Genomic DNA, 27304 nt, shown 5'->3' with positions numbered 1-27304 from the left:
AGTATCGGTGTTGGGAGGGAGGGAGAAGGGGGGTATTGATAGTCTGGTAGTAGTACATGTACTGAATCGGTGAGGTCTGGTGTCGAGTGGCATGGCTGTGGTTTTACCCCTTCTTCTTCTTCTTCTTCTGCATTCGATGGGTTTTACCCCTAAATTCTGAGGGAATATTGTCATATTTTACCTCTGTCACCGTCAGCTGATGTAATTCTGTGTTCTGCTTCTAACGGTAGATCTCACATATAGGCCCGACTTTGAATACTCCATATATATATATAGATACTAGATTTTTGATACTATATGGCATAAATTCATGTTACAACTACAACAAGTCGCGTAAGGCGAAATTACTACATTTAGTCAAGCTGTGGAACTCACAGAATGAAACTGAACGCACTGCATTTTTTTTACAATGACCGTAGTCCGCCGCTTGTGCAAAACGGAGTGAAACTGACGAGCCTGTTTAGCGCAGTAGTGGTTTCGCTGTGCTGCATAGCACGCTTTTCCGTGCCTCTCTTCGTTTTAACTTTCTGAGCGTGTTTTTAATCCAAACATATCATATCTATATGTTTTTGGAATCAGGAACCTACAAGGAATAAGATGAAATTGTTTTTAAATCGATTTCGGAAATTTTATTTTGATCATAATTTTTATATTTTTAATTTTCAGAGATTGTTTTTAATCCAAATATAACATATGTATATGTTTTTGGAATCAGAAAATGACGAAGAATAAGATGAAATTGTTTTTGGATCGTTTAATAAAAAAATAATTTTAATTACAAGTTTCCGATTTTTAATGACCAAACTCACTCATTAGTTTTTAAGCCACCAAGCTGAAATGCAATACCAAACCCCGGCCTTCGTCGAAGATTGCTTTGCCAAAATGTCAATCAATTTAATTGAAAAATGAGGGTGTGACAGTGCCGCCTCAACTTTTACAAAAAGCCGGATATGACGTCATCAAAGGTATTTATCGAAAAAAAGAAAAAAACGTCCGGGGATATCATACCCAGGAACTCTCATGTCAAATTTCATAACGATCGGCCCAGTAGTTTAGTCTGAATCGCTCTACACACACACACAGACACACACACACACACACACACACATACATCACGACCCTCGTCTCGATTCCCCCTCTATGTTAAAACATTTAGTCAAAACTTGACTAAATGTAAAAATAGAAGGGCAGAGTGTACTTTTTTTCTGAGACTATAATTTTATCGTTTTGTTGAACTGGCCTGACTCTTCTTGCGAGTACCATGTTCTCTTGTGTTCTGAGACGTTTTCTTGTATTGATTTTATCGGTTACTTTACTTTGCTTCAAAACTGTGTGGGTATCTGTGTTGGGGTTTGCAAAACATACCAAGAAGGAAATTAAGAAACAGAAAAGTGATCACAGCAAAAAAAGGAAAATCAGATGCAGATGGGTGCTAAGCAGGGTTGGAGATGGAGGTACTTGGTGGGAGCTTAAGTGGGACCCAATCTTTATTATCACAGTTGGACTTGGACACGCTCCTTCACGAGAACCAGGATAACTGGGGTAGCGCAGACAGTTTCTGTGCCCCATGGATAGATGATGAAGATTAGGGGGTGATTTGGATGCATTGTGTGTTCAGCTCTAACAGTCTCATCTGATATGGCGCTGCCGTTGGTCCAGAATCATTGAGCTGACTTTCCCTTTTTGTTCAAACAAGGTCCTTGACTGGATCTAGTGTTACTGTTGGACTGGTATAATTATGAGCGTCACTCTCAGACGTGTTAACCCTATTCTTGGTGGTTGGGCATGACTATTTTGGGAAGAAGGATACAGCAGATTCCATGACTATTAAGTATAATTGAAAGAGTTCTCTTCGGTGTTCATGCGGTAATGTTTAGAAGGCTGATGAAGCTTGCTCCAGTTCTTTTTACAATACAAATAGACACAGTGGCATCTATTTGTTATGAAGCGCAGTTATTGCAATACACTAGCCTCTACTTTTGTGATCATGAAGTGATGAACAGATTTTCAAACATCCAGAGACTTGTCATTTTCAAATGTATTTGTACATATACTTTGAATCATATGTGACGCACACATTACTGGCAATTGTCACTCTCAAAATTACATCAGAGGAAGTTTTGCAAGTTTACAATTACATGTAAATTGAAAACGTAAAAACATTACATTCATTCAGCTGGGAAAGAAGTTGTTTTATTCAAAAAGATTGTTCACGGAACCTGAAGTGTATCAGAACAGTCTTTTTTGTCAAAGACACTCAGGGGCTTGAATGGCTCTGTCGCACACTATATGTCAGAGGATGACACCATCACTGTTTTCTGCTTAGTTTGGCCTGACACTGAGCGGCATCAGTCTGAGCTCATCTGGGATAATGTGTGAACGATGCCGGAGTGGAATTACGATCGGTTGTTTTGCCAGCCGCTGCATGCAAACACTGGTGTTACTCAGTGCGCCTTTGTCTGCATTGCAAAGCAGCATGCATATTGTATGATTTTGTACATATATTTATTCATTGTATGCTGGCAAAGGTTGCTCAGTGTTTTGCCCTTTCACATTTACCAGGTCCTGATCCCACTTTTCTGAGGATATTGTCAAGGTTGAAAGATGTATGCTTTTACTTGTTTCTCAAACATGTATGTTTTCACTTGTTTTGTGTGTGTGACTTGTTGTGATTCACCAGGGTCTGTAATACGGTAATTTGACTAAAATGTTTTTATTCTCTGCTGAGCAGACGTTTAAACCTGGTACTGAGTTAAAGGTTACCTTTGTGAAGAAATGTACATTATATATAACTGACAATGACATGCTGGGTGAATTTGTGTTTCTGGGTGTTTCCCATGCCAGGGCCAGTAATTATTTGGAGAGAAAATAAAAACACCATCAAAGAGCGTTGCCTGTAATACCACCAACCTCGCCCCAAAAAACATTCAAACAGACGGTTGATGTCCAAACATTTTCCACCGGGTTTGTTCATTTTGAAAGCAAACTTTTGCCCTGTGAAGTGTGTTTGAATAGTTGACAGTTTATTGATTCCAGTCATGGGATCAGACATGGTTGAGTGACTTTTGGCGTGACATGTCGCCCCTGTGCATTCATGTGGAAATTTAAGTGTGGCTTTGCTGAAAAAAGTGGGAATGGCAAGGAAATTGTCTTGCTTCTATTCTCAGAGTCCTTGTTCTGAAATGCTTTGTGTCCCGCTGTGTTTCCGTTTGGTAATTTCAAATGTTAAATAATTTCAAATGTAATTTCAAATGTTTGGTAATTTTTAAATGTTTGGTAATTTCAAATGTTTGGTAATTTCAAATGTTTGGTAATTTCAAATGTAATTTCAAATGTTTGGTAATTTCAGATGTTTCAGCCATTAGGTCTGTCATTCTAAAACAATCCAAAACAAAAAAATTAAAACATTTCAGACTCGATTTAAAAAGAAACAAAACCTAAAGAATAGCATCACATTGTGTTGACATTACTGTTATTGCACGACAATGCATTTAGTTGATCTCACAGAGGCAAGACCTAATTCTAAGCTTTATGCATTTAAAGGCACAATAAGCCTCCCATAAACCATCACAGATACTGTCAGGCTTTTTACACACAGTGCAAACACCCTTTCATTTAAACACTCACCGCTTGAGAACATCCAATGTGCCCTCCGTAAAGAGCGAGCAATTCTCAAAGAATTTATTTTTGCGTGGTTTATCTTACCCCTGAGCCATCATGAACCTGTGTGATCCTGTTTCCCTTTTTCACAATGTAGTCGTCAGTTAGTAATTTGAATGCGACTTGATGTGAGCTTATCTGCAATAGCACGTTATTATGTACCTCTGACTATGCACGAAACAAACGGCTGTAGTTCACAAGAACTCTAGTGATGGCTTTTGACTGTTCAGAGGAACTGGCGATAGGCATAAACCGTCGTCTGCTACGAGAACCACGACCTTGCGTGACCCTGCTTCCGGGCTTTTCAAACTTTCAAAACTTCGAATTGTACTGATCTTGTCTTGATGAGCAAATCCAAACAAGAATTCTTTTATGATTTAAGAATGTTTGTGTAACAAGCTGTCAATTTATTATTTAGATTTTAAAAGTTAGGTCTAGCGCCAAAATGACCACGGTTCGATTGTCTGAGAGACAATCCGCAAAATTAATTCTTTAAAAATTGCTCGCTCTTTACGTTTACAAGGATGTTCCCGTTCGGTGAGTGTTTAAATGAAAGTGTGTTTGTACTGTGTGCAAAAGCCTGACAGTATCTGTGATGGTTTACGGGAGGCTTACTGTGCCTTTAAGATAAATAGATGTCTTAGACCGGTAGTTTTGAGAAAAAAGATCAGTCTCTGCCAAAGCAACAAAAAATGTAAAAAAGCCTCTTCAACTGTTTAGGTAAAGCATGTTTAGCATTGTTGATTCTTAACTACCTTCTCACCGGCAGATGGTTATGCTGCTATGCCTTCTCTCAACCTCCATAAGTAATGAAGCTTTTTAGGGCATTAATGCAGATGTATTGTTTTGGTGTTCACAAGATTGGAATGCTTGGGTGACACTTCCAGCAATTTTCTGTGCTTTTCACAGCCCAGTAAACTTTTTTCGGGGGGGGGGGGGGGAGGGTACACCCCCCACCCAGTAAGCTTTTTCATATCTCTACCCCAGTCCAATTTGTATAATCTGTAAAACGTATGGTTCTCTGGCCGATTTTCTGCTCTTGATAAATTAAGGTTGCATGTCCTTGAGTCATTTGTACATGCCAGCTTACGTACGGCGCGGACTCTTCAGGCGTGAACCTATCTTGACAAGGTAAAAGGCTTACGCGGGCAGGTGATAGGGGAAGGCAAAAGCCCTCTCCAACCACAAAACGTAGACATCATCATCAGATCATCCTTGGCACCTAATGGGGCTTTGACCGATTGCCTTATTCTCTTTTTTTCCCTCTCCTTTCCTGCCTCCCTAAATAATTGATATGTTGCAGTGGGATCAACATTTATCAGGATTAAAGGGACTTGCCGCGGCAGGAAGAGAGAGGAACTTAGGCGGACAAAACGCCTGTTCGTTGGCATGGCTATATCTCCCCAACATTTCATTCCGCGGTGCTAAGAGGGGAAAGAGGATTTGGTCTCTTTTGTTTCTTGTCATGGTGGCGCTAGGCGGATGTTGTGTACTTTTGCCTCTGCTGTTTCCTGTTCTATCTATATAAATATATACGACTTGTGTCTGTGTGTGTGTGTGTGTGTGTGTGTGTGTGTCCGCGATGCACGCCCAAGGTTCTCGATGGATCTGTTTCAAATTTGGTGGGCATATTCAGGTAGACCCCGGACACAACCTGCTCGATGTGATATTTCAACACGTGCTCTCAGCGCGCAGCGCTGAACCGATTTTGGTTTTTCTCTGGATCCATTCCCAGTAACTCTTCCTTATCTTCTCCAGTGTTTTTAGCGTTTATCTCCAGCTCCCTTCCTTCGTGTGGCGTCAATCCATATTCCCGTTTCTATTTTTAGAAGGTCACTGTCGACAACGCTCAATCCATATTCCCGTTATACTATTTTTACTCTTCTCCAGTGTTTTGCGCGTTTATCTCCCTTCCTTCGTGCGGTGCAAAGCCGGGTCCCCGGCGCAGCCGGGTATTCGGCTCGACTTCTTCCTGGCGAAGCCGTACCCGGCGAAGCGGGTATTCATCTAGTATAATATATGGCTTTTGCTGCATGGACATGTGCACGGGAAAGATTTGTGTGTGTGATTTTCATTCTGGTCATCCCTTCTTTTGTCCTCCTTTCTCACCTGTGGTGTGTGCGTGTGTGTGTGTGTGTGTGTGTGTGTGTGTGTTCTATGTGTCTTTTGCATTATTTGAGAAGTAGGTCAATTCACCTGTGATGCGTTGGTTATAACTTCCGTCAGGTTGCGTGATGCACGCAGGTGGGTTTTGTTTGAACTCCACCGCATAGAGCATTCCAGAATCGTTGATGAGCACAGGGCCCCGGCAATGTGGTATCTACCATTCCTTGGTACCTAGTCAACCTTGTCAAATTTCCTGACAGACAAAAACACAGTTACCACTTTACTCTCATTCCGGCCCCCCCCCCCCCTTTCCTCCCATTTCTTTGTTTTCTCGCCTCATAAGCTCATAAGACAAGAACACATGTCCCTCTCGCTTTCCAGATCTTCTCTTACCTTAATCACCACCCCCCCCTCACACACACACACACACACACACTTTGTTCTTCTTTCACCTTGCAGAGTGCCGATTAGCACTCTGTCCCAGACAAGAACACAGGTCCCTCTCGCTTTCCAGATCTTCTCTCACCACCACCCCCCCCCCCCCCCCCCACACACACACACACTTTGTTCTTCTTTCACCTTGCAGAGTGCCGATTAGCACTCTGTCCCAGACAAGAACACAGGTCCCTCTCGCTTTCCAGATCTTCTCTCACCACCACCCCCCCCCCCCCCCCCACACACACACACACTTTGTTCTTCTTTCACCTTGCAGAGTGCCGATTAGCACTCTGTCCCAGACAAGAACACAGGTCCCTCTCTCCTCCCATACCTCTCCTCACCTTTCCCTCCCCCTTCACGATCACTAGCTCTCCCCCCTCCCCCACTTTCTTTTTCTCTCACACAGCAGATCGACTAAAAGCACTCGGTCCAATCCGGTTGTCTTTTAAAATGTCTTCCAGTCCGGCGATACTCATTAACTTTTCTTCCATTCAGACAAAACAAACGCAGGTTCATCTGTCCTCTCCCTCTCCCACCCCCTTTCTTTTTCTCTCACCACTTGTCAGCACTCCGTCCCACCTAGTTGTTGTTGAAAAACAGCGCAGACGATGAGGAGCTGGATTAGAACAAGTATGTGTAGTGTTTTCCGTTTCACTAGCAGGGAGGGTTAATTTCCTGTTGGGTCGTTCCCTTCACAGCCAGTACCACATGGCTTGGGTGTCCCGCCAAGCTGTGGCGGCGGCCATCATTAATTCATATCGTGGCCAGCACGTGCTGCACCTCTCTGATTAAATTCCTGTCCCTTCTGGAACGCTGGGGGTTCAGGGCATGGTTGGAACAATGTCGGGTAATAGACGAATACTCTTGCGTGACTTAATGCTTTTGTGTTACGAGCTCCCAGTTTCGTTGCCATTTTTGTCTGTTTTGGGCTACAGGTGTGTGAGGCAACCAAAGAAGAAAATGGCAAAACAAATATATTTTTGTACAAATTCTGCTTCTCATTAGTTTGTAACTACTAACTGGGCTGTACATTGTTGGCGGCCATTTTTGACTGTTTTACTGGGAACCAAAGAGGAAAATGACAAAAATGTATTTTTGTACAAATTGTGCTTCTCATGTTATGGCCGGGCTCTAGCTTGTTGGCGACCATTTTTGACTGTTGTTGTGGCAACCAAAGAAGAAAATGGCAAAACAAATATATTTTTGTGTTTCTCAAGTTTCGTTCATGTTCGTGTTCGTTGAAGGATGCTTTTATGCCATGTAAATTTCCTAGACGGATCTGTGATGACAAACATGATGGTGTATGTGAGACGGATACCTGTAAGACCCAAGGCTCAGATTGTATGGTGAGATCTGCGACACTACCAGCAAATTAAGCTTTTCCAATGCAAGAACCGCTGCCACTTTAAAGTTTTAGGCTAAATTGGTGGTGATGGTTGAAGTACGGTATGTGTTCAGAATACAATGAGGGACCTACCCTTCTCCAGCCGTGATAATTAAGTTAGTTCCAGAGGCAGTTGGTGACTGTTGGCTGGGGTTAGCCGTTTTTCAAGCGATAGTGGAAATAGGTATGTGTGTTGAGAATACTGATGAGCCTACTGTTCCCTGAACTGAAGACAGGTTAACCATTTCTGTATGTCTACTCGGTGCTGACTTAACTCATTGTCTCCCAGGTACGGATATATCCATACTCACTCATATAGCTCTATCTGACCTTGTACGGATATATCCGTACACACAGTCACTTCAGTCGCTTCCAGTAACGTCGATCTTAGACCTGCATTCCATCATGTTGATACACAGTTTCTACAATTCTGAGTGACCTGCTGCAGCACAGCTGGTCTCGGCTACAAAAAACTTGGTCAACATAGGTGGGGTAGAAAGTGTTAACAGTGACTTTTAATATTTTTTTTCTTTTCTATGAAATAACACAGGCAAAGGACAAACCAAACAGAAATAGGAAACATGAAGGACTGTCGTTTTAGGGGAGAGGTTTTTAAGAACTGCACACTGGTTGGGATACCATGGTGCTTAGCCTCAACTGACACATGTTCATTCTAACTCATTGGCTATTTCAGTGTCCCATGACTTAATGCAATAATGTTTTGTAACAAGTGGAATCGAAATTCCTTTGTGACCAGTTAATCATACAACAGAAGAAGAAAAACAAGAGAAACAAGCGATCATCAGGAGGGTGGGGGGGGGGGGGATGAGAGGGCGGAGGAGAAGGAGGAAAAGGGGGGTCCATTAAATCCTCTAAGACCGGATCTCCTTGTCATTCCATTGATCAGATTGCACCGGTTTCGGAAAAAGAGCGCCAGTCCGTACTTATTGATTCCCACAGCCACCACTACCACTCAGCCTCCCCACTATCTACCCCAGTCTCTGTGGCAGAGGCAAGATAAACTGACTGCACGGAGAGCCGGCCTGACAAGCCGCTGCTGTGTTGTCATTCCTCTGTGTTAGCCAACAGAGGCGGGCCATGGGCTCTTTATTATGCCATCAAATTAATCAACTGGGGACCGGCCTAATTAGCTCAAAAGCACCTCTCCCCTTGTCATAGATGGAACGAGCCCGGCCTCTGTCACTGTCAAAAAGTAGAAGTGGGGGTGGGTGGTAGAGAGAAAGAGAGAAGGCGGGTGTGCGAAAAGGGGTGGTGGGTGATGGAGGTGTATTTTGATGTTATTGCCAGCAGCATGAACTTCGGTCACCCTGGGGTGCATTTTCGTCAAAGTGCAGAAAGGCTGGAATTGTGTTTGGCCCCTTTGATTTGAATAGTCATTATGAGGTGGCTGTCCTTCACAGGTATTACTATTAGGTCATGGACCTGTGATAGTATGTTAAGTGTGTCAATCCTAGCTAGTGGGGCCGTAACAGAGGGTGCTGGTGAAAGTAGGGTGGTTTGAATTATAGCTGCCTGACAGTGTCACTGTCAAGAAAGGAAACTTGTTGGGAAAAACAATCTTGACAAGTGGGGAACACAGTGACATTTTACATTTAATATTGAGAGGAAAAATAGGGACATAATTCATTTTTGCCTGGCAGTTTTTAGGCAGGAAAACTTCTGAAGGAGAAGAATTTCTTGGAGCTTTTGTTTCGCCCTTTCATTCTGAGATTTCTCTCTCTGGAACTTCAATGGCACTTGTCGTTGACCTAGAAAGAGAGAACGTGGAAACAAATCAATTATTGGGATTTTGTTTTCAAAGGCAGCGGCAGGTGCGTCTTAACCGAAGGATTTCCTTTGCCATCATTTATTAACACGACGAGCATATTTCCTTGTGGAAGGTAAAGTGCAGCGGATGCACCTTCTTTGGAATAGCTTTGACAGGATTTGAAGCACTGTACATTTGCCTAGTACACCTTTCCCCCTGTGTGATACTGATAGGTTCTTCTTTGCGTTCAGGCCACCATCTGAATCTCTCTGCTGTAAAAAAGCCAAAGGGGTGGTTGGATTGGGAAGGCTGTCACCCCAAATGAGATTTGCTGCTGATCTGACAAATGATGGCTGCAGTCTAATCATTCTAACATCTTCTGCTGTATGTCTCTTGTGCCACCTCCACACCACCCCTCAATCTACCCTCCCCTCCCCTCCAGCCAGCATTCCAGTTCCTGACCCTCCCTCAGTCATCCCCAAACCCCATCCCCACCCCTTCATCATCTGGTTGTGACTACAGTATTTCTTTCATGCACCACTTGACACACACACACATGCACACACACTGCCCTGTAGAAGTCAGATGTACATGGCTGTCAGAATCATACTTTCTGTGTGGTTAAGTTCAGAAGTTTTGTCTTAGAAAGTGTGTTGCAAGTGGTTTCCATGTTAAGTATTTTTCAAGGTATTGGAAACCTACACACATAATCTATATATATATATACGACTAGTGTCTGTCTGTCTGTCTGTCTGTCTGTCTGTCTGTCTGTCTGTCTGTCTGTTCGCGATGCACGGCCAAAGTTCTCGGTGGATCTTTTTCAAATTTGGACACCGTATTCAGCTACACCCCGGACACAATCTCATCGATGAAATATTTCAACACGTGCTCTCAGCGCGCAGCGCTGTACCGATTTTTTTTGGTTTTTGACTCACATGCGAAGCAAAAGTGAGTCTATGTACTCACCCGAGTCGTCCGTCCGTCCGGACGTCCGGAAAACTTTAACGTTGGATATTTCTTGGACACTATTCAGTTTATCAGTACCAAATTTGGCAAGATGGTGTATGATGACAAGGCCCCAAAAAACATACATAGCATCTTGACCTTGCTTCAAAGTCAAGGTCGCAGGGGCCATAAATGTTGCCTAAAAAACAGCTATTTTTCACATTTTTCCCATTTTCTCTGAAGTTTTTGAGATTGAATACCTCACCTATATATGATATATAGGGCAAAGTAAGCCCCATCTTTTGATACCAGTTTGGTTTACCTTGGTTCAAGGTCAAGGTCACAGGAGCTCTTCAAAGTTGGATTGTATACATATTTTGAAGTGACCTTGACCCTGAACTATGGAAGATAACTGTTTCAAACTTAAAAATTATGTGGGGCACATGTTATGCTTTCATCATGAGACACATTTGGTCACATATGATCAAGGTCAAGGTCACTTTGACCCTTATGAAATGTGACCAAAATAAGGTAGTGAACCACTAAAAGTGACCATATCTCATGGTAGAAAGAGCCAATAAGCACCATTGTACTTCCTATGTCTTGAATTAACAGCTTTATGTTGCAAGACCTTGGATGACCTTGACCTTGGGTCAAGGTCACATGTATTTTGGTAGGAAAAATGTGTAAAGCATGTGAGTCGTATGGGCTTTGCCCTTCTTGTTTTGTTTGTTGTCGGGATCCACTACCAGTAACTCTTCCTTATCTTCTCCAGTGTTTTCAGCCGCGATTATCTCCCTTCCTCCCAATTATCTCCCTTCCTCCGTGTGGCGTCAATCCATATTCCCGTTACTACGTTACTATTTTTAGAAGGTCACTGCACGTTACTATTTTTAGAAGGTCTCCAGTGTTTTGCGCGTTTATCTCCTTTCCTTCGTGCGCCGGCAAAGCCGGCGTACACCCGGCAAAGCCGGGTCCCAGGCGCAGCCTGGTATTCGGCTCTACTTCTTCCCGGCAAAGCCGGTACCCGGCGAAGCGGGTAATCATCTAGTGACAAATATTGCTTGTGCTTTGAACATGAAAATCATTCTTTTGTGAGGGAATTTGTCAAGGTATGGGAAGCCTACACAGAAATTGCTTTTACTGTGAAAATCATTCTTTTGCAAGGGATTGTTTTTCAAGCTATGTGAAACCTGCATAAAAATTGATTTGAACATGAAAATGATTCTTTCATACAGACATTGTTCAACTAGTAGGTATGTCTGTGTGGAACCTATGTAGAAATTGCTCTGACCATGAAAATCGTTCTTTTGTAAGGGATTTGTCTGAGCTGTCGTTGATCTAAATTGACAAGAATAAATAGGAGCAGAGATACGTAGGGGAGTCTGGCAACCTATTACAAAAATACAGTTTTATGTGTGGGGTGTATGTTCTTAGGATAGAACACTGAAGTATCAGTTGACATCATAAAACGGTGATGTCTCAGGTTCCAGTCAGGAGCTTAGTTCTTTTGCTGCGTTTTTCATTATATTTCTGTAGCATACATGCTTAATCGCTGTCTACAGGAAGAATAAAACGCTCTTATTTTAGAAAGTTCTTTCACCTTCTTTGAAATGGAGCTTGTATCATAAGGAAGCGATACTTGTTCTTGAAATATATGCCTCCCGGGAAAGTTTGGAGGCTTCAGGGAGGTGTCTTTTTGCCTCTGAATGTGTCTTCTCTGCTCTGAGCTGTTCATTTTCTCAGATTTTTTCTTTGTTCTTCATCAATTCTGTCCGGTCATGTTCAAGAAACTGGAGAGATAACTTATGGAACTGGTGGTTAGTTGATATCAGACACTTGAAAAAAAGATGATCAGGCTGAAATAAATTCCATTTTGAGTCAGGTCCCTTTAATGTGGTTCATTTCTCTCTTATTTCGTATTATCTTTGCTCTCACACCGCCTCTACGTGCTTTCCCAGTTTTTGTAGTGAGTGGACATAAATATTGATGTCCAGTGTTGGTCATTGACCACTCCGATGAATGAACTTGGTGCACATGCGTGCATGCACACTAACACACACACACACACACACACACACACACACACACACACACACACACACACACACACACACACACACACACACACACACACACACACACACACACACACACACAGCAAATCTTTTCCCACCACCACCCCTGAACCCTTTTCTACCCCTTTCACAACTCCGCTCTGTACATTAATGTCCAGCGAATACATTCCAATAGATGAAGTGTTCTTTGATGAAGGCCTATCCTTCTCTCTGCACCCTGAAATAGCAGTTACAGAAAAAATAATTTGTCCCTCCTCAAATCAAATTGACAAATTATGGAGTGTGCTTGTCAGTCCAAGCTGTGCTTGCATAACCGTGTCAGAGAAATGTATCGCTTTGATCTGTGTTTAACCTGAGCATATATGGAGATCGCAAGGGGAAATTGGAAATGAAATAAGAAACGAGGAAGCTGCCAAGAACAAACTCTTCGGAATCGTTTAAGTGACCGTACTTCTCCCTCAGATAGACATTTTCCTGGGTAAGGGGGTAGAATTGATTGCAATTTTTAAAGAGATTACTCTGCCACGTTCTGGGAACTTATACAACTATTTTCAATGAAATCAAGAGAAAAGTCTCATATTTTCATACCCTGGACACTACCACTACAGGTACCCCCCCTTGCCCGCAGTTTAAGATGTCCCCCTCTTAAAGCCCTGCTCACTATGCTTTTCTGCTCATAACATCAATACATTTGTATGTAAATGGCAGCTCCATTTTTAAGACACATTCTCTTTTTATTTTTTCAGATTTGTTGAAGTCTTTAAAGGCTAAGTTCCACTGTGCGCTCTGAACACATACATATTTCAAACATAATCAAGAGAAGAGTCTGAGTGTCTTCTATTTTCATACCCAGGATACTCAGAAAATAGCTATCAAGATGACCGCTGTATGAATTGTCTGGAGATTGTTGTGGGACCAAACAGACTGTTGACCGCAGGGTCTGGACTTGTGTCCTAGATCAACAGTGGTCATCACGTTAACCACCCACTGTGTGCTTTCCCTACTGAGTGCACATAAGTGTGGATGTCCAGTGATAGTCACTGACCACTCGGATGACAATTGTGTGGTGCCCGTAGATGATGGTTCACAGATGGTTTCTCTCTGTCAGTGCACCAACCAATGTGATAGGAAAATGTACGCCAATGTCATGATATAATCCAGTTCGTTGCCACATGTAACGTCTCTTTTACGGGGCTATTTTTGAAGATTAAGAAAAGTGAAAACACGTTTGTACAAAAGGCATGATGGTATAGTGAGAAAAGAAGCACACCTTAGATTAGAGACGAAAGGGGGATGATCAGTCCCAGTGTCAAATAAATGGGATTTGATTAGTTTGGACAATTTGTGTGTGTGTGTGTGTGTGTGTGTGTGTGTGTGTGTGTGTGTGTGTGTGTGTGTGTGTTTGACTGACACAGTGCCTTGTGCAAAACATTAAATACATTTTAAAAATCATGCATTTTTTGTCACTCTCATAAGACAAACTTTTATTTGATGGTGGGCATCCACTTTGAAATAAGTTCCATGCCCGTTTAACTTTTATTTGATGGTGGGCATACACTTTAGAATAAGCTCCATGCCCGTTTAACTTTTATTTGATGGTGGGCATACACTTTAGAATAAGTTCATGCCCATTAAACTTTTATTTGATGGTGGGCATACACTTTAGAATAAGCTCCATGCCCGTTGAACTTTTATTTGATGGTGGGATGATACACTTTAGAATAAGTTCCATGCCCATTAAACTTTATTTGATGGTGGGCATACACTTTAGAATAAGCTCCATGCCCATTAAACTTTTATTTGATGGTGGGCATACACTTTAGAATAAGCTCCATGCCCATTAAACTTTTATTTGATGGTGGGCATACACTTTGGAATAAGCTCCATGCCCGTTTAACTTTTATTTGATGGTGGGCATACACTTTAGAATAAGCTCCATGCCCATTTAACTTTTATTTGATGGTGGGCATACACTTTAGAATAAGCTCCATGCCCATTAAACTTTTATTTGATGGTGGGCATCCACTTTAGAATAAGCTCCATGCCCGTTATCCAGGGTTGATATGATGAGTTTGAGGAACATGAGCCTTTGTTACCACAGTTTCATGAGGAAAGACAGCTGCTGGTGAAGTATTGTGACATTTCCCATAACGAAGATTAGGCTTTAAGGTCTAGGTGTACTGTGCCCAGTTTTCCCTAGCCAGTGTAATGAGACATTTAGTTTTTGAAACTGCACCTCAGATGTGATTTAATGACCCTCAGGCTGCACGAAGAAAGTTGATATTTATCTTGATTTTTTATTTGTTTCTGAAATTACAAGTCGGGGTGTGAAGGATCATATTCAGTTGGTCTCATTTCATCATTTGTTTCTGTAATTGTGAGAAGGTTGGAGCCTGGAAGAGAGATGGAATGCACTTTTCACAGTCTCTCCTTTCTTTCCGCACAGCGTCAGAGTTTAGTTTTGCCACTTAATCATTCTCATCACACCCGTCTCTTCACACCTCACGGCCTTAATGAAAAAAACTATGAACAAAAAGTCCTAGTCTTGTTAGTTCCTGTGAGTGGCATCATCATGCAGCCAATGAGAATAGAAATAGGCGGGTCTTGAGCAGCGCCATTTGCATAAAGAGGCTTTGCACACTGCGGTGCCAAGCTCTCGGCGGCGGAGTATTGAACGCTTCAGGCGACTGTCTGCCCTGAGAGCTTGTTGAGCGCTGTGGGATGTTTTTGTCAGAAAGTTTTAGCTGTCACTGCGTCTGTGGCATGGACAAATTTTGTGACTTTTCTTGTCTTCTGGAATGATGTCAAGATTGATAATGTGTGTGCGGGGGATCAGCTAAAGTTTTTCCATGCTTAGTCTAGATAGAAAGAACATTGTGGTGCTTCATGGTGCCTTCTGGAATGATTTTGAGATTGTTAATGTGTGTTCGGGGAATCAGCTATATTTTTGTGTGATTTGATAGAAAGAAAGAAAGGAAATGTGGTCTAAACAGAAAGATTAATTTATTTTATATGAGGAGGTTAAACGCGTGGGTGTTTTAAAACTTTGTTGCTGGCATGAAAAAGGAGAATTGGAAAATGGGTTTGACTTTAAATTTGCTAACCGGATCAATAGAATTGGCTGTTGAGGTGTATAACTTTCTGCCTGGTTCATAGTTTGGGGGCAGTTCTCTCCATCACTGGAGACTTAGATTTTCTTTTAAATAGAAAGTGATCGGAAAAAGTATAAGAAGGCAGTGGACGGGTACAGCCTGTGTGTGTGTGTTAGGTGGACCATTAGGAAAGTGTGTTCAGATGATTGTTTGAAAAGACAGAGTAAGAGACTGCAAGTGGAGAATTTTCTCAGTACAAGTACTAACGAAATGGTCAAATGAAACTGTTTGATGCTTGCTGCATGGACGTTACTGAAGAACATTATTCATCTTCACATCAACTAATTAGTTAGTTTCTTACTTTTATTCTTGCCTTACATCAGAGAGTCAGTGTACATTTGTGTTCTGAAAAGAAATTGCTTCAAAAAGGAGTTAGTGGACTGCTCAGTGTATCATCCTAAAGTAGCTATAAGAAGGAACAGGCAGAGAGGATTGCAGTTATTGGAGTTGAGTCCCCCCAAAAAAAACTGAACAAGGAGTGTAGATAGCTTCCCAGCCTGTCTTGCATGAAGTGAAGTGACCACTGTTGTCCATGATGAGTGAAGGTGGGTTTGTGAGCACCACCACCACCACAGCATGCCAAGGGGCATTGGTACTGCAAGAGGTGCACAAATACACACACCTCACCACCACCACCACCACCACAGGTGCTGGAGTAATCTGCACCTGCCCGGCTTGTCTTACTAACTCCTGTGGTTTAGGAGAAAAAGGAAAATGCAATGGAGGAGGAACAAACACAAACTGCAGGAGGCAGTGTTCAAAAAGATACCCCACCTACCTGGGTGATAGGTTTTATCACCCTCCTCAAAATGTTCGACCTTACGCTAACTCTTGGATGCCTCGCCACTACCCTCGCACAACGACGATCTTTGATTTCTTCTGGGAGCAGGCACATGCTAAGGTGGGGGTGTCAATGGAAGAAAAGACTGGCAGCTTGCACAAGATCAAGGTGGACACAGTCGCTGAGCGGGAGAAAACATGTGCACACAATGACACTCCGCACAAAACGCGTAGGGTGTCTAGATTTAGTCAGGATGGTGTGAAGGAGTTGAAAAGTTGCTGTGTAAGACGGGGAAATATATGCACAGGTGTGGATGTGTGTAAAAAAGGCGTATCGGGAGATACAGAGGGTGGACGTTCTACAGAAGAAGTGAGCAAAGTTTCTGGAGGATCTGTACAATTTCTGGGATGCTACCGGGTTTACTTGTAAGCAGATCAACCTTGTTCACTTTATTATAGTTTTTGATTGTTGATCAAGTAACTCTTTCTCAAGTTGTCAAATTTTGCTCTGCTGTAAGTCTTTGCTTATAATGATGAGAGAGAGAAGGGGGGGGGGGGGGGGGAGGGGTAGAGACATAAAGGGTGTGTTAGCACATCTAAAGCCCTGCAGTGAAGAAAGGAAAAAGCTGTTATCTGACAGGGAGTGGGGGGAGCATGCATAGTTGCACCAAGTGGTCGAGGTATTACAGAAATAAACTAATAGAGATGAGAGTAACTAAACCTCAAAGATTTTACATATATATTTGTAATGGACATATCTGTGCAAATGGGCCGAATACAGTCAGTCATTTGTACCATGTCGCCTGCAGAGAGAAAAACATCACATAATCAGAGTTATTTATTTTGTCTCAGCTACAGGAGTAATGATGCGATTCCTTGTTAAGTGCAGTGCAAATTCAAATGAAGCGGCAAAGCCAGAAGCAGAAAGGAGAGAAACTATATCCTTGGGCGAGACATCTAATAGCCCACGATTCCCAGCCAACGAGGCATTGCCATTGGCTGGGGGTTCTGATTGTTTTGAGGGCTTCATTGCCTCTGGATTTTGTGGGGAAGAAAGCCGTTTGATGGGAATGGGAATTCACTCGTGACTTGGAAATGGAAAGCTGTCTTAACTGAGTTAATTTGAATTGAGTATTTGGTAAACCAAAGTGCTGCTCTAGTTCTAAATGAGTACAGTCTGTACTGTATTTTGTTGTTGTTGTGTCTTGCTGTTTTCAAGTCTATAATTCTCAGTGCTATTGCGAATTAGAAGAAGATGCTCTTCGTTTATTTTGTGCTAATTGCAGCATTAACTTTCTGTACAAACACACATTTTAAGCTAAGTTAGTTGGCACAAGTACAAAAACTGGCACTGGAAACAGTGCAACTTGGTAATCTACCAGCATAATCAATACATGTTTACATGTATCTATAAAGATCATAAATAACACTTCATTCAGTGGTTTGTTTTTTTCCTTTAAAAAATCCTGAAACAAAACACACACAACATTTTCAAAATAATTTTGTGAGGTGTGTTTTGAGGAACTTAAACTTGCATATGCTTTGTAATCATGTCTTAATCATGTAACCTTCCTTCAAACCTCTGTTTGCAGGTGACCTACGATTTTCCTTTGGTAACTCACCAGCTGGCTAGGATAGTAGCAGCAGATCTTTGTTAAATTTTCACTGGTTAAACATTCCTTCCATTGAACTATCCCATGTTATGTGTTACAGAGCCAAGGAAACTCACCAGCTTGCAGAAGCCAACCAGGAGAAGAACCAGCGCCTGAGAGAGGCCTTTGGCCTTGACAACTATGTGGACGGCAGCGCCTTTGACCCCAACCGCAAGGCCAAGGAGGAGGCTGCCAAGGCCGCCGCCATTGCAACCAAGAAATATGCGTACGTTTTTCATTTGTTGCTTAACATTTTTTACCAGCGTGATTGCTAAAAGTAATGGTAAGTTGTTCGGATTTATACCAGAAAAGTTGCAGAAAGTATTGGTAACTTGTTAGGATTTTCCCCAGTATTGTTGTAGAAAGTATTGTTAACTTGTTAGGATTTTTACCAGCATGGTTTCTGAAAGTATTGGTACATGTGGCTTGTTAGGATTTTTACCAGAATAGTTGTTGAAATTATTGATAACTTGTTAGGATTTTTACCAGTATAGTTGCTGAAACTAAAGTATTTGTAACTTGTTCTTTCAAGTTTTCAGAAGTTGTTTGACTTAGAGAAGGTTTCTTTTGACATGGATGCAGGTCAGCTTTACTGTTACACCTAAACACCCACACATACACTTTGCTGGAGCAACATTACTCTTGTTGCTGCTAGCTTTCCATGGGGAGGAAGTGACCTGCATTTCCCAGGAATGGGACGGTTAAGTATGAAATTAAATGAAAGCATTTGGCAGAGCTGGAGAGAATGTTTTTCCTTTGAATAAAACTGTGGTTGTGGGTGTTTCTTGTTGACAGAATTGTACAGAGCTCCGGATCGGATGAGGAAGAAGCGGAAGAAGAGCCTCCTGCCAAGAAGAAGAAAAAGAAGTCTCGGTAAGTACTTCACCTTGGACTGTGTGGATACTTGCTAATATTGAAACTGTGAGACAGGTGTTTCAGCACTGTTTTTATATTACCCATGGTAGAGTCTGACTCTGAGTGGTACATGTGATGTGAGGCCCCTCTCATAAAAGGACACCCTCTGTTGTCTCGTTACCAAAATGTCATGAGGGTGTCCTTTCATCGCAGAACAACTGTATGTGCTTTTGCTCCTCCTGTCTATTATAGCACTTGGGTTGATTCCTTAGTTACTAGGTTATTCCAAACTCCTGTTTTAACATCATTATTGAATTGCCAATTACCAATCCAATCCCCCCCCCCCCCCCCCCGCCTCCCAAAAAATCAAAAATCTGTATCTATGATCACCTGGACAGTCCAGGGTTTGTTTGGGATGCCCGGAGTGTCCAGACTAACCCGTCCATCCCGCGCCACTGTTCTCAATCAAACTGTGCACACCTTTGAACCCTTTGCTTCTAACAATAGAGAGCAATACGCACTGAAGCAACCCTAGAACTTTTACTTGCATGGCAGGTTGGGCCTTTACCACTAACTGACGAGACCCTCATTTTCCAGACCCTTTTTCCACAATTCTCAAAAGCTCTTAAACCCAAAACAGGCCCACTAGACTGGGGAACTGGCTGGATGGGTCAGACGATTCCCGCTGTCTCAAGACGCCTTCCTCTTTAACTTTTAAAAGTCCTCCTTTCCCTCCAGAGTTTCTTAAAACATCCACATTACTTGTATGCAGTTGATTTTTTCTTTTCCCTGAATATGCGCTGCATACCACCTTGCAAGAATATCATTTGTGTTCACTGAATGTTGGTTTCTTTGTTTTACAAAGCAAACATTACAAGGAGGAGAAAAAGAGGTAAGCTTGGACACTAGAGCACGCATGTAGATTTATATCTTTAAAAAGGCTTAATTGAAATGGGTTGATTTATGTAGACTTGAAGCTTTGCTCCCAAAGTAGTACTTGTCATAAGCAGCAACATTGCAGGCAGCTAGTATGTAAAGGCATAATTTATAAAAATTCCGTTCAGAATTTGCCATCAATGTTGACATTGTTGCTTGTGGCAAGTTTTGCTTTGGACTACTTTTGTAAAGATGTCACTCTTTGTCTTATTTTTGGAGGTTATTTGTATATTTGTTACGCATGATTTTTTGTGGTTTTTCGCTCTGATTAATAGTGTTTTACAACATTTTCATCTGTTTTGTTTTAACAGCGGCGAGAGCAGCTCACCAGAGAGACGAGAGAAGCGCAGAAAACACAAGAAGCACAGACATAGTCGGTAGGTGTCACGTTTCTCGTTTTCACTCCCGCCTACGTTCATTGCCTAGCATTTTTCTGTTGATGTGAGGCCAGTTTTGTTTTTCTTTTACGTTTATGACGACTGAGTCTAGTCGTCCTTTTCTCTCTTTTTTTTAAATTTTTTTTTTACCCATTAGAACTGCTGTCGGTGTGCAGGAGGCAGAAATGCTGGACAGACATTTGGAACTTGTCTGCTCATTTTGTTCATACATACATGAGTTGACGTATCAGCATTGTTGCATGCTTGGCACTGGCAGAAACAATTCACAAAAATACAAGGCCGCCACGCAGGCATTCAAACCCCTATCTTGGAGGAAAAAATAGTGTTGCGTTGTCTTTGACGGATTGACCTGTTCTTTATCAGATATGAGATTTGTTGGTGTAAGTTTGGGATTTTTGGTAAATTGCACAGCCCCAGCAGGAGGGATTTTGCTCAGCACTAAAAAGATGGTTCATATGACTATAAACCACAGCTAGTTAGTAAGCATTGAGATTTCGAACTCCGATCTCTGTTAATGGAAGAAACAAGAATTCTGTTGGCAAGTAAGGCTCTCCTGAGGAGTTTCCTGCACCAAACATATTTCTTTTGAGAATTGAGAACTCACCTGCGAAGGTGTCACTTAACACAGTTTTGTACTCAACATTTGCCTAATATAGCAAACTGCAGAGGAGACTTCCTTTTTCTCCAAGTAATAAGCTGCAGGTTTTGTCTTGCAACGTGACATCTGCTGTATTTTTCTTTAACATTTCCCTGTCTGACCAACAAAAAACAAACAAAAAGAGAAATCTGGTAGAGAAAAATATGATAAGGAAGAACTTGTTTTTCAAAGTTGTAGAAAAGTTTGTTTTCCTCTGAATGTCAAAAATGGTGAATAATCGGATACAGGTTTTACATTTGGAAGCAAATTTGAAACTAAAGATAATAATAAAATGAATGTGATATGTGCTGGTGATTCAAAGGGCAGATTACTGAGTAGGGATGACTTGTAGATCACATGTAAATTGACTCTCAAACAATCATCTCCACAAAGTTTCACCTTCTCACACCTGTTTACTGTCACCGTCTGTTTCCACCAACCTGTCTTCTGTCCCCCACTAGGACCTAAGATTTGGTCACAGTTTATTTTTTGTGAATGGCTTTTCGTATATTCCGTAGTTTATGTGCATGCAATGACAGAATGTGACCTGAGACATCTATAAGCCGACTAGAGTGTTGAAAAAAAAGTTCTTGGTTGTTCAAGTGTGTTTTAGTGGTCTTTTATGACGTACTTGCGAATCGGTTCTTGTGTGTTATTTTCGTTGTCTCTTGATTTGCTTGGGCGCGTGTAATAGTGGCTGTAAACTGAGGTGTATCTGTGTCTGTGTTTCTGTGTACATTTTTTTTTCTCTTCTTTATGGAATCAAAGGAGAAATACAGATGTTCTGCTATTATATTGCTTTATTGGCAAAAGTTTTGCAAAATTACTCAAATTTGTGGTAACAGATCAACAGTAGGTTGGGGGGGGGGGGGGGGGGGGGGGGGAAGAATTGCAAAAGCCATAACCTTGCATGAAAAAAGATACTGCAACTTAGCTTCAGCGTAAAGTCACTCAGCTTTTCATTGTCTCTGGCTTTCTCCTTTAAAAAGAGACTCCACATCTGTCGTGGTATAGTCCCTACATTGTTGTCTACGTATTTGTGTGCTGTTCCATTTTCTTTCAGAATTTGAAATCTTTTTTTTTATAATTTTTTTTTTATAATATTCAACTTCATCTTTGTTGTTGTTTTTCTTGGGTTTTTTTAAGGGAAAAGAGGTTGTTGGTTCATGAAGAAAAAAAAAAGTACAAAGCTTGCTTAATTATTTTTTCACTGTCTCTGTGTTTTCTGGTTCCGTTTCAGCACTCAGTAATACGGATGCCACTTGTATGTTTGACCCCAGTGATTATTGCATTATTTTCTGTGCTTCTCTGTCCTCACTACGTACGGCCCTTTTGGCGGCCACAGTTTATTTATGTGTGGAACTGCATGTTGACCTCAGCTCCCTAACTGGATAAAGACTTTTGGTTATAAAGTGTGGAATTTACTCGGCCAAAAGAAGACACTTTGTGCTCAGTGACAAGACTCTTTGTGTTAACTGCAGTGAACTGTAGGAGAAATCGCTGGTGATCGAAAACTAATTTGGGTGATTTTATTTTTTTGTTTGTTTTCTTTTTGTTTTTTAGTTTACAGTATGATGTTTGTTTTCTTTTTTATTTGATTTCTATTACATCTTCCTTTTTTTTTTTTAACCTTTTGTTATGTTTGCGAAACATTATGTTGAAGCCTTGTTTTCCTTAACGCTGGAAACAATTCTTTTTCACCAAATGCCATTTTTATTTTGTGGGCTACTTTCGTGGACATGCGATGCACGTTTTCATTTCTCCTTGTGCACATGTTTTCTCTGTAACCATTGAAAATTACCATTAGTAGTGAGAAGTACTGCCAAGTATATATACATGTATTTAGTTCAGTAATGTGTGATTTCTTTCTCTCTCTTCGCTTCCTATTGTGTAAGTGAAGCTATTGAAGTGAGAAAAGTTTATGCTATGAGTAAACAAGTTGAATGATGAAGCAGAGCTCTTTTTAACTCATTTGAAACTGATTACTGATCACAGTAAATTGATCACATCTGCATTACTCTGATCAGTCAAATCAGTTCTCTTTAGTGTCATATAATATTGATCGAGTTTCTGCCGCAATTTTTTTGAGTCGGGTCAAGGTAATGTGATAAAAAAAAAAAGACCTTGCCGTTGTCTGTTTCCTTTCGAAATAAAGAAAAGAAAAAAAGAACTTGTCTTCTTATCATAGATTAGATAATTACAGAAACTTCTCTTAGAGAGAGAGAGAGAGAGATAGCGAGAGGCAAAAATTATATGTGTTTTAGCAGGTTTTGTATCATGAGGAAGTCATGTTGTAGGAGATAACTAATTGCGTCTCTCATAGTTTTCAACAACAGGGTGGTACAATTCAGAGTTTAGTCATCATGTTTCCTTATTATTAGGTCTCACTATCTCAGTTTTAAATTACTAAGCTGAGTGAATAGCAAGCATAGGAAATATGGGACTTGTTTGTTTATTTCAAATTGATGTCAAAGATGCTGCCCTTCTTGTATACACGATCATGTTTACCACCACAGATGTGTCCCAGTTTTCACATGTGACAGGGGAACCCTTTCTCTTAAACACATGCAAAAATGGCTGCATCTTGAGCAGAGTAGGAATTTTTTAATGAATTAATTTTGACGATTTGTCTCTTGTGAATTATTAATTCACTTCAAAAACTCCTATTTTGCGCATAAAGCGCACAGGCTCTTATCTCATGGAAAAGCTGACGGACAAATTTGTGTTGATTATGATTAGTACATGCGAAGGACTGTACCTTTACGTTTATGACAGTGGTTGTGCATATTAAGAACATGTTGTGTATTCAGTCATGAATGACTTTATTTTTAAATTTCATGAATATACCCCCACCCCTTTTTTTCTGGTTGGGTTATGGACTGTGTATAGCTGAGCTAGAAATGCATGGCTGTGCTTTCTTGTTACACTTGCGGTAGATTTGGGTTTGCAATAGTCAGGGAGAAAGATTAAGAGAGAGAGAGAGAGAGACTGTGGAGAGACTGAGAATGTGTATGTGTGTGTGCATATGCGTGCCTGCGTGTTGGCTTGCATGTGTGTGGCATAGAAGCAGTCACTTAGAATTATAAGGCAGCATTTGAAAATGTGCACTGTACAATGTACATAGTTTTTCACTTCCGGAGTTAAGGATCTTTTTACCCGAGTGACTTAAACCATGCTTTTATAAAATTACCCATTTTATTTTTAGATTCAAGATAATTCATCAAAGCTTTGTTCAGAATTAGGTACAGCTGTTTTCCTTTATCTTGAGCTGATATCCATTTTCTCAGTCAAAGCTGATGAGACGAGCTCAGGAGTGTGTTACATGAATAAATCTTCCACAAAAACTTTACACCCTTTCTTTTTTTCATTACCAAAGTTGGGGGAAAGTTTCAGCTATCAGCTTTGTGTAGAATGTTTGTATTTGAAATCTGCGCATCTTCATTTGTGGTAGAATATTAGTAGTGAGAATGTTTTAATACTTAGTTGTAACGCTTCAGCTTTATCCCGTATGTTTGGGTGTTCATTGACTAACTGGGTTTAATTGGTTGAGTACTTAATGGTTTTGCATTACTTGTGTTATACCAATGTATGTAACCAGAGTTCATTTACACAAAATTAACTACTGTTTATCTTTACATGCTGCAAAACTGAAAAAAAAGTCTGTAAACAGAAATACCTGTTGCTCTGGTGTCCTATAAGTATGTGACCTCAGTATTGTCTTCATATTCTATTTTGGGGTTGTTGAGAAGATGTAGAACTTTATTATTTGCTTGTGGTTCACTAGCTGTTTTTTCTTTGGTTTACCCCCTCTTCTGGTTCAATTGTATCCCTCCTTTTGCATGTTAGGAGATGTGTACTTGTCATTTGGTTCAATTAAATTCAAATTCGTTAGTTGGCTCTTTGGGAACCAAAATGTCAGTGATTGGAAGAAAGCAAGGACCAAGAAAGTACAGTGGAATCCCCCTTTTAAGACCCCTGACTCCCACCCCATTTGATACAGACCCTCCCTTTTAAGACCCCTGACTCCCATCCCATTTATAACTCAGACCCTCCCTTTTAAGACCCCTGACTCCCACCCCATTTGATACTGACCCTCCCTTTTAAGACCCCTGACTCCCACCCCATTTGATACTGACCCTCCCTTTTAAGACCCCTGACTCCCACCCCATTTGATACTGACCCTCCCTTTTAAGACCCCTGACTCCCACCCCATTTGATACTGACCCTCCCTTTTAAGACCCCTGACTCCCACCCCATTTGATACTCAGACCCTCCCTTTTAAGACCCCTGACTCCCACCCCATTTGATACTGACCCTCCCTTTTAAGACCCCTGACTCCCACCCCATGTGATACTGACCCTCCCTTTTAAGACCCCTGACTCCCACCCCATTTGATACTGACCCTCCCTTTTAAGACCCCTGACTCCCACCCCATTTGATACTCAGACCCTCCCTTTTAAGACCCCTGACTCCCACCCCATTTGATACTGACCCTCCCTTTTAAGACCCCTGACTCCCACCCCATTTGATACTGACCCCCCTTTTAAGACCCCTAACTCCCACCCAATTTGATACTGACCCTCCCTTTTAAGACCCCTGACTCCTACCTCATTTGATACTGACCCACCCTTTTAAGACCCCTAACTCCCACCCCATTTGATACTGACCCTCCCTTTTAAGACCCCTGACTCCCACCCCATTTGATACTGACCCCCCCTTTTAAGACCCCTAACTCCCACCCCATTTGATACTGACCCTCCCTTTTAAGACCCCTGACTCCCACCCCATTTGATACTGACCCTCCCTTTTAAGACCCCTGACTCCCTCTCCATTTGATACTGACCCTCCCTTTTAAGACCCCTGACTCCCACCCCATTTGATACTGACCCTCCCTTTTAAGACCCCTGACTCCCACCCCATTTGATACTGACCCTCCCTTTTAAGACCCCTGACTCCCACCCCATTTGATACTGACCCTCCCTTTTAAGACCCCTGACTCCCACCCCATTTGATACAGACCCTCCCTTTTAAGACCCCTGACTCCCATCCCATTTATAACTCAGACCCTCCCTTTTAAGACTCTCTTGTTGTTTATATGTTTTTGTTCTCGGATTTTTGGTTCAAAACATCTGTAAATTCAGCCCCATTTAAGACCTCCACCTTTGTATGACCTGATTTACTTGAGGTCTCTCCAGGTGGGTTCCACTGTACCCTCAGTGCTAGCCACCCATCCACTTCAGCTCACAGTCATTTCCGTTTCTCACCCTCCACCATCCCCCTCCCCCCTTCCTTCCACCTCAACCCTCACCTCTGTCACCCATTGGCCACCTTTTGTTAATTATGTTAATGGGCCGTTGGTGTGTCTTCAAAATGCTGTCTAAAAGGATAGATCAAAATCTTAACAATTTCATTAAATCTGACTTTAATGAAGATTGATATTGGAGAAAGAGGGGTTAGAGGGATGATGTCAAGAATGTTTGTGTGACAGTGTTAGGCAAAGGGTTTTAAGCAGTTTAAAGTGGACTTTAGTGTTGTTAAATTCTTCCTTTTTTTTCTGACTGTTGTTTTAATTCTTAGTTGTTGTTGGTATACAGATATTCATTGGGTCAGTAATGCATGTTTGCAGAGGTAAAGAGTTGTTTTTCTTCTGTTTGCCATATTTAACTTTGATTTCTGTGTTATTCTTGTTTCAGTTAATCTACTTCCTCCATTGGTATTCATGTATGGTAGTAGACAATGTTAGTTATACCCACTAATAGGTGTTTTTTCCGTACTATTAATCTTATTTTTAGATTTTGGTTTGAGCAAGTTGCACTGCCTTGAATACACTCATTTCAAACATATCCTGCTATATAATCCATAAACAATTATAGAACCTTGTCCCCCATGATACCAAAGAATTAAGAGCAACGTAAACAGTGAAGTTACAAATGTTTATTATATGGCAGTGCCTTTTAGGTTGTGAATGTGTGTTTGTGTGTTTGCTGTTGCTTTTTTTGCCCTATTCTGTCCTTTTCTTCTGTGTTCTGATAGTGCAAGAGATATGGTGTGAATGTTGAGTAAAAGTATGTAAGAAGTATGAGAGTTATTGTCTGTGTGATGACATCTGTCGTGTCCTTTTTGTTTTGAATAAAAATGAAAAGAAAATTTTATTGAACGTATTCTCGACTGCTTCCTGTTGAATTTCTGTTGTGAAATAGTCCGCATCTGCTCAGTGAGAACAAAAACACCACATTTCCACACTTATTTGCTCAAATTAGTAGATTCATATGCATATTTAGTTTTCTCAAAATGTAAGTGAAAGTATTTTACCCAGACTGATATCTGCTATAACATTATTTTTTGGTTGGCTTACCGAGTTTAATATGTGTTGCATGAATGCTTTCACCAAGAGCATTTACTTAGAGCTTTTTATAAATAAGTTTTTTTTGTTAACTAAATGTTAGGAATATTGAACAAGTAGCATTAATTTAAAGCAGATGTGGTTGGGGTCAAAGGTCAGATTTATAGTTAAA

At 41.2% G+C, this 27304-nt stretch overlaps 1 protein-coding gene across 4 annotated transcripts in view; it reads left to right on the top strand.

The window, feature by feature from the left end:
* LOC138975808 (serine/arginine repetitive matrix protein 2-like) overlaps positions 1 to 27304 on the top strand; it is a 55074-nt gene that overhangs the window by 15984 nt on the left and 11786 nt on the right. For 3 of the 4 annotated variants that reach the window (XM_070348559.1, XM_070348560.1, XM_070348562.1), the window contains exons 4-7: positions 18025 to 18189; positions 18759 to 18836; positions 19684 to 19710; positions 20066 to 20131. In XM_070348559.1, the coding sequence (XP_070204660.1) occupies positions 18025 to 18189; positions 18759 to 18836; positions 19684 to 19710; positions 20066 to 20131 (336 nt within the window). The remainder of the gene's footprint in view (positions 1 to 18024; positions 18190 to 18758; positions 18837 to 19683; positions 19711 to 20065; positions 20132 to 27304) is intronic. The other variant, XM_070348561.1, reaches the window with a different exon arrangement.

Source organism: Littorina saxatilis, linkage group LG9 (assembly GCF_037325665.1).
Source record: "Littorina saxatilis isolate snail1 linkage group LG9, US_GU_Lsax_2.0, whole genome shotgun sequence".
NCBI lineage: Eukaryota > Metazoa > Mollusca > Gastropoda > Littorinimorpha > Littorinidae > Littorina > Littorina saxatilis.
The sequence above is the reverse complement of the archived record's forward strand: the minus strand, read 5'-3'. Positions and strand labels throughout refer to the sequence as shown.